This window comes from Hesperophylax consimilis, chromosome 8 (genome assembly GCF_061612785.1).
Source record: "Hesperophylax consimilis isolate HC1 chromosome 8, BYU_Hcon_1.0, whole genome shotgun sequence".
In the NCBI taxonomy this organism is placed as follows: Eukaryota; Metazoa; Arthropoda; class Insecta; order Trichoptera; family Limnephilidae; genus Hesperophylax; species Hesperophylax consimilis.
Genome location: NC_142843.1, coordinates 15004521 through 15019589, shown reverse-complemented (window position 1 = coordinate 15019589; position 15069 = coordinate 15004521). Strand labels below are relative to the sequence as shown.

The 15069-nt window shown below is 33.6% G+C and overlaps 1 protein-coding gene across 3 annotated transcripts in view; it reads left to right on the top strand.

Moving 5' to 3' along the window:
* Positions 1-15069, top strand: part of Nos (Nitric oxide synthase) — a 314945-nt gene that overhangs the window by 235303 nt on the left and 64573 nt on the right. For all 3 annotated transcript variants that reach the window (XM_089634919.1, XM_089634921.1, XM_089634920.1), the window contains exons 8-10: positions 2053-2234; positions 2837-2951; positions 10569-10817. In XM_089634919.1, the coding sequence (XP_089491045.1) occupies positions 2053-2234; positions 2837-2951; positions 10569-10817 (546 nt within the window). The remainder of the gene's footprint in view (positions 1-2052; positions 2235-2836; positions 2952-10568; positions 10818-15069) is intronic.

Here is a 15069-nt window from a genome sequence, read left to right as displayed (position 1 = left end):
GAAAAAAAAAATACCGGTTACAAAATACTCAAAAGTATTTTAAACCGACCGTGACCTGAGGATTGATTAATAATAAGTAATTTGTAAACTGTACTCAGATAATTTCTGCCCACAACTATTCCCCATATTTTCTAAGTAAAATTGAATCGATTCTCCCAATACTTATTCGAATCCATAGGGCGGGGGGTGTTTTCTGTAAAAGATAATTCCCCACAAAAATTTTCGAAGTATTATTCCCGATAAACAATTTGAAATTCATGGGGGGGGTTGTTAGAGAATTTCTGTGAAAGGTTATTAATAAAATGTTAAAAAATTTACCCACTAAAAAATTTCAATATGTGATGATGGGGAGGGGGTTAGCTATGAAATTCCCGGTCGAAAAATTCCCCACATTTTTCCTATTAAAAACACCTATTCAAAGTACCTGTTAGAAATACCTTTCAAAAGTACTTATTCAAAGTACCTATTCAAAGTACCTATTAAAATTACCTATCAAAAGTACATATCGAAAGTATCTATTAAAAATACCTGTAAGTAATAACTACTTAGTCCCAGTATAAAATAAATGTGAGTATTTTGGAGATTTGTCACAAGTACAAAGTATCGCATAAAAATATACGGTACTTTTACTGGGTACGATAAAATACGCCTCACCTCTAATTTGTATGCCTTTCTTGAGGGAATCGGGTTTTTTACGGACAAATCTATTTATTCATATTCATATTGCATGTGTACGGGCGCAAACAAATAATTCGTCTTGATATTTTGAAGCATAACTTTAAAAAAATATGTTTCTATAAACTGATTCAATAAGCGCCGTCTGATACGCGTGGATTATAACTAAGATTACGTTTACCCCTAATAATAAAAAGATTGATAATGTTAAGTATTATTTTTCCATCATTAATGTTCGTATTTCGCAATTATTTATTGAATGAGATATTTTTGTTATAATATAATAAGGTTAAGTATTTATAATCTGTATGGTAAAAATCTTTGGAAAGATACAAAACTGGTAATTTTTTAAGATTTCGCGAGCTAGGAGTAAAAAAGGCTAAAACTGCTACATTTATTTAACTCCCAATATTGGAGAAAATGGAGAAATAGGAAAAAAGAGACGGATGGTATTTTGTGAATAATTCACTTAGTTCGCGATTTTTTAAAGTAAATTTAATTTCACAAAAAAATTATTTCGTATAGCGATTGAAATGAATGATGGGAATATCATCAATAAAATATAACCTTCAGTCATTATTTCAATCAATATTTCAATGGTGTCCAAATAATCAATCTATTCGAATAAGCCGCTCTATTGTTCGGCAATAAAATAACTAATAATGTTGTGCATTGGTAATGTAAAGCTGGGCACACACGGCAGAGCCATTTGGCTCCGAACCATTTGGTTGAATCCATTTGGACACGGTGAATTAGTGGGCCACACACGACCGGGCCAAGGAATCGAACCAGTTTGATATATGTCCAGTGAGGCCATGCAAAAATGAAAATCGGTAGTTTTGTTAAATATTCATATATAGGGACAAGTTATTTTAATGGTGGCTTCAGAGAGAAAACTTTCCCCAGAATATTATAGGAATGGCTTCACTATCTGTGTCACAATGTCACCATCGTGTGACAACTTCAACTTGTGAACTATAATCGTGTATGAGTAGGTACATAAAATAGGTTATTTTTTTAACAAATATGCAAGGATGTTAAGGATTTCAAGGATGTTATACTAATCAGACCTAGTATATTTAATGTAGATTACATATTTGTCGAATTTTGTAACCAAAGTTCATAAACGTCATATCCACTTATAATGACGTTTTATTTCCGTTTCCTTTGTTCTTTCCGCTACAAATTTTTACTGCCCCGTTTCCGGCTTAATTATTTTTTGCATAAAAACGATAATTTCACTGCTATCTAGTTTATGTAAATTTAATCAAAATTTCTCCATTAAATCTCATTTTACTATCGAAGAGACTGTTCGCAGTATAAATACAATTACTTCCCGACTATAATAATCTAAGAATTTTGATGTTTTTCTTGTAGAAAATTGCGATTAGAATGGGTCTCGACACCAGCACCTCGGTGTCCCTGTGGAAGGACCGAGCTCTAGTGGAGATCAATCTGGCGGTTCTCCACAGCTTCCAGCAGAGGCTGGTCACCATCGTGGACCATCACACCGCTTCAGAGTCCTTCATGAAGCATCTGGACAACGAATCTAAGCTAAGGTATGTAATAATCATAGATAATAGGAAAATAGTGCGATATGGCATAGAAGTGTGCCGACTGGTGCCGAATTAAGTACAACTAATATATTTTTTTAAATATGCTAGTGCTGTATTTTCTGGTTTCAGTGTTAAAATTATTCTTAGCAATAGATACTGTATTTATCATTGATAAGTATCATAATTTATCTAAATATTTAGTAACATTTATTCAAAAGGAGCTTTTTGAAAACCTTTATCAAACAACATTTCTGTGTCGGGAAATCAATTTAAAGGAAATTGATAAACTTCTCTTGTCTGAAGAAATCGTTTCATAAAATTTTTAATTATTATTTAACCAAATTTTGAAACCTGCGAGCGTTCATAACAAACACGAATTTGACAATATTTGTACAAAACCCGAAAATTTCTTCATCGTAAAATATTTAGAGGAAATCAGACAGTACCGGCATTCAGGACAGTTTTCTTGTGTTTTCAATGATATTGTCATAAAATTATTAAAGAAATGCCATTTTAAATCAGTGGCTTTGTTAATTTTACTGCAAAAAAATCCACCGAAAAGAAAACCATGGTTTTATTTATTTGGTGTATGTGTATTTTTGCAGGTCTGGATGTCCCTCCGATTGGGTTTGGATTATTCCTCCCATGTCTGCTTCCATTACTCCAGTATTCCACCAAGAGATGGCGCTGTATTACCTGAAACCTTCCTACGATTATCAGGTAAATGTCATTTAATGCTTTTTGTGACAAAAACCGAATAGGTCTAATGCCAGAACTACGTGGCAACCCAATTAGATAATATGATGAGGCGGAAGGAAATGGCCGAGGGGAAGGAAAATACGTAGGGGATGGATGGAAATTACTTAATTACCAGGTACACAAACCGTCAAATGTATCCTGATATTAAAACGAATATCTTCTAAGTTTTAGGAGTCCTGGCCTGGTAATAGCACCAGGGGGATACTTTGGACGGGTTGTTTCATAGAATTTTAACAATTCATCAAATTTCAATGTTGATTTTCAAGTTCTGTGAAGGTTCTATTCAAGTTCTGTTATTACATAATTATTGGCCAGTTGTTTCACAAAACTGAAATAATAACAAAGTTTTAATAAAACCTTCAAAGAACTTGAAAATCAACTTTGAAACAACCCGTCCTTAGACTATGTTTCATTCTGAAAGGAGTTGCAAAAGCATTCCCGGGTGTGAATTAATTGATGACATGTCCAAAATACTTAAGACACGTTTAACGAATAACATTTTATGACTGTGTTCTCCGTCACACAAATTTAATCAGAGTTCTTTGCTTAGTATTTCGTACAACATCGCAACAGTAATAATTATACGTGTTCCCGTCTCTTGCTTGTGATGTTTGTTCTGAGACCTGGGGCAACTTGGATCTTATTTCTTTACCGGCCCTCGGGGACTGCCACTCAGGGCCGCCACTGCTTATTTACGAAGGAGACACGATAAAATTATTATATATATACTTGTATGTATTTCTGGCACTTTAAGTATGTTTTATTTCATAAAAACAGATCAATGTGATTAAGTTAATTTTTAAGAAATTGCGTCAACCCATTGTCCAAAGAAGCGAAGCGAAGCTAGTAGTCCACAATGGAGTGCTGGTGCCTACCCTCATGTACGGAAGTGAGGCATGGAACTGGCAGAGAAAGGATGAAAGCAGACTGAATGCTGTTGAAATGAGATCCCTGAGGCGTATGTGTGGTAAAACTAAGAAAGGGAAGCTTACATGGTTTGGGCATGTAGAGAGAAGCGGAGAAAGGAGTATAAGGAGAATATACGATGCAAATGTAAATGGTAGCAGAAGTCGGGGACGCCCGAGGAAGACATGGCACGATCAAGTGAATCAGATACTCGAGTCGGGCCATGTCAAGAGTCAGAATAATAGAAGAGTATGTATGAGACGATGTATGAATGTGAATGAGGCAAGGAGTGTGTGCCAAGACCGAGTTGCTTGGCGGTCCGTCAGTTAGTTAGTTAGTTAGCGTCAACCGATGAATTGTCCACATGTCCTCTGCTGTGGTGAATGTGTTAATACATACTCATTGCATCGTTGAAAAATTATTTGATAATTTTTATTTTATTTTATAATTTTTATCAAAGATTATTTTCATGCAAATTTTACACAATACTATATATTAATTTTAAACTGTACACAATAACCGGCTAAAACACTTTTCACTTTTACAAAGCTTGGGAATAATTCATTCGATAAATTGAAAAATGGGTGAAGTGTTTTCTGTTAATTCAAGTTTCCCCCTCCCCTGGAATATCTACTTGTTGCTGAAAGGTTGAGGTGACGGGTGGGTTGTGGTGTAGGGGGGTGGGGGGTGGGTGGGTGGTGGGAGGAGGGGGCTGCAGGCAAAAAGCGGTAAAACTTTTGGAATGCTTCCGACGGAATCACAACTTGAATTTGATTAGAATTATTAAAACGGGTCGGCAGTTCTTGAGCATGTTTTATAAATTAATTAAGTAGTTTTTTTTCGTTTGTATTTAACGCGATTGCCCGCATTTCTTTCCAATTAAATACTTTTAACTTCTAAACTATGTTTGTGTAACCACTTACTTTTACTTATAATTTTTTTTTCGGTGTTTCAGGCGAATAATTATTGCTTGTAAAATAATTACTTACTTTTACCACTATTCGGTCCTCTAAAATAAAATCTGGTAATGGTTGGGTAAAACACTTAATTATGTACACCAAATCGGGTAAACAATAGTTCGGCCTTGTTTAAAATATTCAAACTATTTAGTTACACAATTTTACAAATGTGTTATAATTTACCCACCTCACTCAATTTTAGTGGGGCTACAACAGACGGTTCGTTTAATAAATTTAGATCCTGCGCAGAAAAGTCCCAAAATGGACAGCGCTGTAAACTTTTCAATGTGCACTCTTCGGTGGACAATGTACTACTGATGTCATAGTTTATTCAAAGCATTTTCGGACCCTCTTGGTGACAAAAATATGGTCACGTGGTTTGCCTCTAGCTCGTTGAAATGATATCCAGATTTCGTGTTAGTGCAAGTCTATTAATTTGGTTGTCTATGCTTCCTATCAATATTTTTTACTCGTGTTTCCGAAAACGTTTTTTTACGTAATAAAGTAGGAGTATTTTGAATGGATTTTCGCAGTACGCAGTTCGTTCTAACAACTTCAAACTAAACTAATTAGTCAACTTGAAAAAAGTACTATTAAAACAGCGTATTGACGTTAGTATAAAACAGCGTATTTACTTTAGTTTGAACCAAGGATTTGAGGAAATAAATAATGACTTCTAATGTATGTACTGAAAGTCAGCCGCCTCAAAAACGACAAGTACACAAAACAACAGTCACAAAAAAAATCACACCAGCTGAAAGGAGGACTTCTCCGGCGCAGGGCTTAGCATACTGACTAGGGAAAGGTAGCTGTACACGATTCTATCGGCAGAACACGGTACTACAAAAACTAAGCCCCCTGCAACGTCAGATCGGTTTCTTTTGGGTACCCCCTTTTACATCACATTCAATTCCACTCAACTCGAAAATCTATAATAATTACAATTATTGGACATTTTGTTAATCTGCATAATTAAATAATAAATATCAACACATCAACAGTATTATATGCTTATGACTGTAACAATAACTATATCCAATTAGACTCCACAAAATATCATCACTGTGTAAAAATCGTTTTGATACACTTCGTAGAGTTAGTGTTCAATTTTGGTAACACTTATTGTAAATTAAATTTCCATGTTATTCGCTTTTGCATTTATTTTTATGGAACAAACATTTTGGAAAATCAATAATGTTTTAGGTCAACATTAACCTGGAGTCCTGGAATTGTTAAAATTCAATAATTATATTATGGATTTAATTAGTTGTGCAATAATTGGATAGGATTGTTTGTTGCTCTGATTAAGTGGTACGACAACTGGACATGTTTCATACAAAATTTTGTTTGAATTTGAGGCCAAACTACCTTAATTTAAAATATATATATCATTTTTAATTATAAAATATAGGCCACGAAAAAGGCTTTTTTAAGAGGGTTTTAGAAGCAACTTTGGAAGTTGTTATTTGTGTTATATTTTAGTTTAAGCTTTTAATTTCAATTTTCGACCCAACAAATAGTTTTTTTTAGTTTTCATTTTATTTTTTTATATTTTGCATTAAAAGTGTATAAATTTAAAGTAGATGAATTTGAACCTAAAAAGCTCTGGACAGAGGCTGGTGTGTAAAAGATGTTATGTTATGTTGTTTTAGGAGTGAAAAAATGTTTGTCGAAGGACCTTGAATGTTAGTGTAATTGCAACTGCACATAAGACAATAATATGTTGTATGGAAGGAAGGACTCACCATTAGGAACAAGGGCACTCGTTTTCTTACTGTTTATTCTCCGCACAGCAATGGCACTGAACACATAACGTTTTGCATGATATCGGCGCGGATGAAAATGTAATAAAGTAAGTGAGATAAGATCTCGCGCGAATATGTTTTTTTTATAGTGAGCTAGGCGGGTTATTGAAACAGACAGATTGAAATGTGCACAGAAAGGTGCAGGAATCGAAGTAGGTAGGACAAAGGAACAACAATATTATCGCAGTACAGTGATCACATGTATGTATTTATGTATGTGTAAATTAATTTTTAATGCGTATTGGCACAACCAGAGGCATTAATGCGATTTTCTACAAATGAAATTGAAGCCAAGTCTAGGGTGAAGGGAACTTGCCTTGCAGCCAAATCTTTTGAAATGATTTGTATGCTTAGTGGTATATAATGAATTATTTCAATTTCACTTTTGTTTTGTTATTGTTAATGTATTTATAACCGTTTAAGATTTTGTTGAATATTTGATGAGGCAAGGAATGGGATATGTTATTAAAAGATTTAAGGAGGTTATGGTATTCGGTATACATTTTCTTTTTCACCCCGCTGCTTCAAATTGCTCTTGAATAACTCCATCCAGGGCCTTTTAGGTTCATTCATAAAAATCACAATTATTAACCAAATATATGCCAATAATAATAATTTAACACAAGTTCATAACGAATAAAAAAAACTTTCCATAAAAATATACATCTCAGGTACAAGGATCAATATAATAGGAACATAATTTACTTTCGCCCAGAGAAGATGTTTTTTCCAATTAAGAACCAACCACGTCAAGAGAGTTATACAATTTAAAAACTTTAATGAAACTCATATAAATATGGTAATCTTGTTCCCAGCAAACATAGATGTCCCGGCAACAGTTCCAAGGGAACAAAGTTCAGTAAAATAGGTCCTACATATTTGATTATCCCGTGTTTCTTGGCCGCAAATTTACAAAAGTTCACCAAACTAATTCTAGCATTTCAATCTCATTTCAGAGCGGCCGACGTGAATACAGAATTCACTATTGCAATCGGGAACTATATGAACTGGGAAGTTTTATAATGTGTATTCTGGACCGTTTCATTATTATAGGACAGACGCAGTTATTTTGCAGTGGCGTGGGGTGTCTTCAATTCTCAACCTTTGTTACTTATATTATTGACAGTTTCCTTTTGAGTCTTTTCCATAATTGAGTCTCTTTTTGTCAACTCGGAAAGCTCCTTGGTACAGTACCGGGGATTGATTATTTAAAATACAGGGTTTTGAAAAAAAAAAAAAATTGTATCTTACCATTGAATGTGTTATTACACATATTTTAAATTCACGTCACAAGCTAATTAACAATCACGCTGTTTCCCAGAGGGGGTAGACAAAGAGCAATGACCACTACAAAACTATTGAAAAAAATATATATATAAGATTTAAATGCGTTACAAATTAGAAGAGACTCTCAGAAACTGATCATAAATGGAATTCTAAGTAAAATAGCAGTCGCTCTTTTAATTACCAGACTTAAATAGCTAGATTTTTCATAACTTTCTATTCCTCTCCTAATTTTAACTACCTTCATGGAAGTGGGAACTTTAGATCACACATTTTTTTGGCTGTCCCTTTCTAAACAAATATATTTTCTTCAAATATGGTTTGGAAGGGAGGTATGTAAATACGAATGTTAGAGGGAGCGCGTTGATATTAAAAACTTATTTGACAAATGCTTTAGTTGCATTTAAAGATACACTTTAAATTTTTTATCCTTATAACATACTAAATAACAGAATAAAACGTTTTTTAAATAATTTTCGGAGCATACTTTGCCATTTTTTTGCCGAGGGAATTTCATATAATTAACGTTTCGGCAAAACAAATGTATTGATATTAACTTCAATTTTTTTTTTGTTTGTTAGTTAAAAACTTAAAAAGTTATCGAGAAACTTGTTATAAATCGGTAAAAATTGTGTATGCAGGGGCTTAAGGTTTGCATGTACATGGTAGATAAATTTTAAGTACCTTGTCCATTACGTAGCCTTAAAATTTCATGAACGAATTTTATCGGATGTTAAAAAAAGATTACGAGGACTTTTTAATTCATTTTTCCATAAATCAAACTGTAATTTAATACATTAGCCTTATACCTCAAACGAATATAAATTTAACACAGGTCAAGAATTACATAAGAAATTGGTTTTGTTGATAAATCGAATTAGAATGCTTAGATTTTTGGTCCCCGGGTAATTTCGTAGAATAGACTTTACGCCGCTGGCGACTCTTTTCCTTATTCTTCCTTCCAGGAAAGACGTTATCTCCTTACTTCAACTGCGAGAATATTACTATAGAGTTCATAAGCATCAACAATTTTAAAACGAGTATTATTATCGTATTTTGTAATGGATTTTTCTCCGTATCGGGCTATGTAATAAACGAAGAAATTTATAGAAATGCTTTTCTAGATTGGAGCTAGGAATTAACTCTTATTGGAGCGTAAAATATTCTGTCTGCAAAGCTTTCAAACTCTGTATGAAAGTACATACACCTATTAATCATTTGTATTCATGGAGACAGAATAAAAACTAAATAACTAGTAGTTCTGTGAACGGTAGACCTCGCATCATACGATTTGTAAGTAGGTACTTAAATACCCACCTCCTTAATTTTAAAACATATATTTTATGTAACTTCTTTTGCAAATTAGGAAATACACAATTTGTTCAAAGAAACGATACTATCTCAATAAAAATTCTTCTTTTATAACTTTCTTTAGGCATGTAGGTACTATAATATTGAAAAAAATGCGAGTAAGAAAATTTAGTCATTCTTAAACGTTAATTTTGTAGTAGCACAATTTTATACAAAGTTTTTAGAAAATTCTGGAATATTTCTCTGAAATGGAAACAAAATGGATGTAGTAACTACCTGCCAAATTAGATAAATTTATTAAATGAAACTAAGCTAAGAACGGGTTGTTTAACAAATTTTTAACAATTCACTCAATTTTAAAGTTGATATTGAAGTTCTTCGAAAGTCATATTCAAGTTCTTTTATTTATTTTATAAATTTTAAAATATTACAATTACCGTGATTTTCTCAACTAGGCTCATGCCCATTTTATGGTAGTCGTGCATGATTTATGTAAGAATAACATAATATTTTTTGCAAAACAAATAATGAAACATAAGGGAAAAGGACATGTTATGGTAAAAAAAAATATACATATTTGAAATAAAAATGAATACGAAACTGATTGATTAATATATATTTTAAAGAAAATAAAAATATCAAAATAAAGTACTATGAAAAAACCGCCCCATGATGAAGTAATGATAGAAATGAATTTAAATTTCACCGAATTTGAATTTTAACGTTAAAATTTGATGAATTGTTCAAATTCTGTGAAACAACCGTGCTATGGATGGGTTGTTTCAAAGAATTTAAACAATTCGTCAAATTTCAAAGTTGACTTTCAATTTCTGTGAAGGTTCTATTCAAGTGCTGTTATTATTTCAGTTTTGTAAAACAATTGGCCAATAATGATATAATAACAGAACATAAATAGAACATTCACGGAACTTGAAAATCAACTTTGAAATTTGAAAAATTCATCAAATTTCAACGTTAATTTTCGGGTTCTGTGAAAGTTCTATTCAAGTTCTGTTTTTATATCATTATAGGCTAGTTGCTTGTTGGAACTGAAACAAAAACAGAACTTGAAAAAATCTTTCACAGAACTTGAAAATGAACGTTGAAATTTGATGAATTGTTCAAATACTCCGAAACAACCCGTCCTTAGTCTATTTCAGACAATGCAATTTTTCAAATCTAACTAGTGTTAGTGACCAGAGCAAAAACATATATTTGTACGAATGCTTAAAAAGCTCAACGAAAGTTGAAGATACGTGTTGCAGAAGTTGTTGAAAGTTTATCCTGATTTTCATATTTTTGTTTTTCCGCAGGACCCTGCCTGGAAGACGCATAAGTTCCGCAAGGGGCGCGAGGGTGACCGCTCCTCCGTGTCCAAGAAGCCGCGCAGGAAGTTCCATTTCAAGCAGATCGCGCGCGCCGTCAAGTTCACCTCCAAGCTATTCGGCAAAGCGCTGTCTCGACGCATCAAGGCCACTGTGCTCTACGCCACGGAGACCGGCAAGTCCGAGCAGTACGCCAAGAAGCTGGGCATCATATTCGGACACGCATTCAATGCACAGGTAATTAAACTTTATAAGATAGTGAATGTACGCCCGATCAATCAAAGCGCTAAGCCACCGTAGGCCAAAAAACTGTTGTTCAAATTCGGCCACGCTTCAATGCTCAGGGTAACAAGGTTTATTTATTTATTTATATATATATACGCCTAAAAAGGCTTTTACATAGAAGTGATACATGATGCAGTGTACATAAGAGAATATCTGTATTATACAGGAGATATTGACAGTAAATAGATGTAATCCATTGTAAAGAAGGTACAAAATACACAATTTTAAAATTGTGATTACAAGCATAATGAGAAAATAAATTAAATAATTTTAAAAAAAAACTAAATATGAATCAATATTAGTAAAACGTAAGAGTAACATAAAGTAAAAAAGAAATTACAACAACACTACATATAAGACAAATCATTAAAACTAATTTACCAACGCTACTCTAATTTGTAGGATTCGACAAAGTGTAAATAATAAATAAATCAATAACACCCCCATACTTATTGGCCAGATCATGCATTTTATTGGTCAGTGAAAGTATCTGATAGTTGGTCTATCATCTGATGTATTGCAGAGGAATGTTATATTTTGTCTTGTATTCCTAGTCGGCACATGGAGTTTAATAGTGGCAAAGATTGCAGGACTATCAATTAAGTTGTTAATTACTCTGTGTAACACAACCAGGTCTGAAATAATTCTCCTGTCAGACATTGTTATTAGATGCAATTAATTCATCAAACTGACATAATTAATGTAATCAATAGGAATTCTGAGCTTAAAATTTACGTACTTAAGAAATTTGTGCTGATCTCTTTCTATATTATTGGAGTGAACTTTATATAAAGGGGACCAAATAGGTGAATTATACTCCAATTGACTTCTGAATAATGAAATATAGAGGGTTCTCAATTACTACACTTATATCGGGAACTAGTTCATTACGAGCTTTGCGCGGAGTGAGCATCCTTGTTCAAGTCCGAGGCCTTCAGGCAAAGCGTTAAGCTATCACTCTGCTGGGAAGAGTGGGTGCGCCAAAAAACTGGGATTCATATTAGGGCATGCGCTTAAATTTATTTATTTTTCTTTTTATAATTTTTTACAAATTTCGAAAAGAATGTGGCCTTACTGGGGTACCCCGTTCTAAGGTCACACTGTACTTGGTTTTGTATGGGAATTATAAAACAGGTCAAGTTTTTTTGTAAGTTTGTTAATTTTTTTAAAGTAAACTTTTTATGTATGTTAAAATATTACAAGAGGAAAATTTCAAAGCAGTATCTAGAATAAAACATAACATACGCGTTAATCTTGTTACGTTGTAATATTGTATTTATATTCTTCCTTTGTGTCCATAATCCATGTCATAATACTTATTTTGAAGTCGGTTATTTTTTAATGGTTTTTAGTTCATATATAACTTGAAAGCGATGCACTTTTTTGGGTTGATTTACATTCATAATTCAATATAAAGTTTGTTTAGGGTAACGTAGTGTACATTATATATATTGGAATATATTTTTACTTAATAAAAGAATACGAAAATGTGAAAACGTGAAAAAGATACTTAAAACGTTTACATGATAAAGTTGCATAATGAAAAAAGATTTAAGAGTGAAAAGTTTTAAATTTGTAAGTTATGATATAATATTATATGTAATTACTAATCACATCGGTGCGCTGGAAATTTATGGAGATGTAGAATCTTATGGGGGGTATAATAATAATAAATTCGATGCCGGAAAGGCAAAAGGGCGTAAAAGAAAAAAATTGGTAAAAAAAATAGTCAAACATGCAGGATTAGATAAAAATTCTAATCAAAACTGTATGATTAACTCATTTTCAACTAAATTGTATGTATGTGTTTGTTTTGTTTAACTATCGAATCTTTTTTATATTTATATTCTATAAAGATTTAAAATTTGTTAGTGGCCACGTACTCGTTATGCAGAATGCGATAAAATTGAAAACGTCTCGTCGTCGACCACCCTTCTGGACGTACTAAAAATATACTTTTAATTTATTTTTCTAAACTCAGGCCAACACTTTTAAATGTCTTCCGATCAGAATTTTAAGAATTATATTTGCTGCATTATATTATAATATAAACAAAAATGACGTGGAAAAATTGTGTTTAGATAGAATTTCAAGGTAGACATCGCAAAATTGTAACTGAAATTGAAAGCAAACATCAGTTTCAGGAATAAAATCTAAAAAAATATACTATTCAATTATTTTTATCGCTAAACGAAGAGAACGGCTTTCAGAAAGCAAAACTTATTACATCAAACTATCCATCCTAATTATAATACAATCATCCACTCGAGCTTTCATTGTTCATCAAGAATAACACAACTCGTTTCCAGAAGTTTCATTTTCTTGTACAAGAAAAGATTTCTTTCAGACAACTTCTACAATAATTCACATATTATGTCTTCGTCTATCCACTATCACATCTGTTACATAAATATCCAGTTTACTTTAATGAAACTTGACAGGTTTCGTTCCGTTCGTAGATGGTCTTTTATGCAAAATCCCGGCACAGTAAATTGTGCCTTAAACATGTCACGTTAGGGGGGGGTTTTCCTTCTCGCGTGACGCAGACTTCTCTTAGAGGTTTACCGATCACTTTATAGTGCTTTTAACTTTCCTCTTGCAGGCGGGGATTCTCTAACTGTTGAGCAAACATGCTTCGGATTGACTGCAAATGGCTCCAAATCCCGGCGAACTCGGAGTTACACCAAACTTTACAATTGGCTTCCCTTACAGTTGTCTGAGACATGTTAACGTTCACTGCAAATAATTCAGTCTTGGAGAGTGATTAAGACTTAACACTCGAGAATTAGAATTTATAAGTAGGTATTGATAATACCCACGTGGTATACACATTTAACAGTTAAATTTTGAATACCTTTTTATTCGATAGAGATTGTTCTAGCTGACTATCGTTCTGATCTTTAATAATACACATATTTAATTCGATGTCCAAGTTGTATTCTTATGCATATTGGTCTAGCAAAAAAACCGTGAAGCACACAAATAAATTACAGAGCTTAATACTGCTGATTTATAGTTAGAAGTAACCATTTTACAAAAAAAGTCTTTGAAGTTTCTGTGGAGATTAGTATAATACATTTACTACACGTTACAAAAGCGATGCCTTCGACTTCTGACACAACCAAAACCAGGTTAATTCAATGCGTTGAGTACAACGACCAGGTATGGAAATTATTTATTCATTATATTTCTGACAATAATTTCTTTTGTAAGATTTATGACTGTTTGGGGATGGTAAGGTGAGACGAATGAAAGATGTTGTGTTTTGCAGATTGCAGCATTTATTGACTTATTGAAGATGTAATGAAAACTCCGAACCATTGCTCGACGCAGCTAGTGGGCATGATCGATGGCGAATTCCCCAGGTCGAAGATCGAGACCGCGTCGGTGGATGTAGTCGACGGCAAATCCTCCAATTCGATGGTCAACACCATATGTAGAGGAGATAAACGGCGGTGAAGTGGTCATGGCGATAAAGTCGGTGGCTCAACACCGCGTTGGCGAAGACCGGACTTGTAGGTTATGTTAAGCACTGGTGGTACTCCAGTGTGAAATAAGCCGAAGGTACGGTGGAACCAGTTGGCGGATATAAGCCAGATATGATAGTATGTACCTGCAGTTCGATGCGGGAACCATTTGCGGGCGCTGGGGTGGCGGCGGAACGGTCGTCCAGTTCAGTTACGGCGGGCGCTTGCCCGGGATTGACCAGCTTAGTGCTAAAGACTGACTGCTTACGACTGTGTCTTTTGTAATAATGGTATAGAGAGCTCCGGGCCAAAAAGGCCCCTTTCTCTTTCATCATGAGTTTATAGTGGTTGTTGGAATTAGTTAATTGCTTACGACTGACTTGGTAATGCAATGCGGGCGAGCTTAAATAGGAAACACACGATCGAGAAATTGTTACAATCGCGAGGAGGTAGATGTGGTGCACTTTTGCCGCTAAACTTGTAGGTTCTAAATGCGATGCACGTTGCACGTAATGATGTTCTAGAACTAACTAGAAGTAGCTTGCCTCTACACTTGTAATATAAATAATTTGAAATTTAAGTACGTAATGTGTGAAATAATGTGACTACTTCAGTTAAATTGTAATCGATATTCATAAATTTTATGTAGAAATTTCTTCAGTAAAGCACCCAGAAGAAAAGTTGCTTTTGGAATTAACCATTAAGTATTTAGTGCCCAAATTATTTACGTAGGTGTT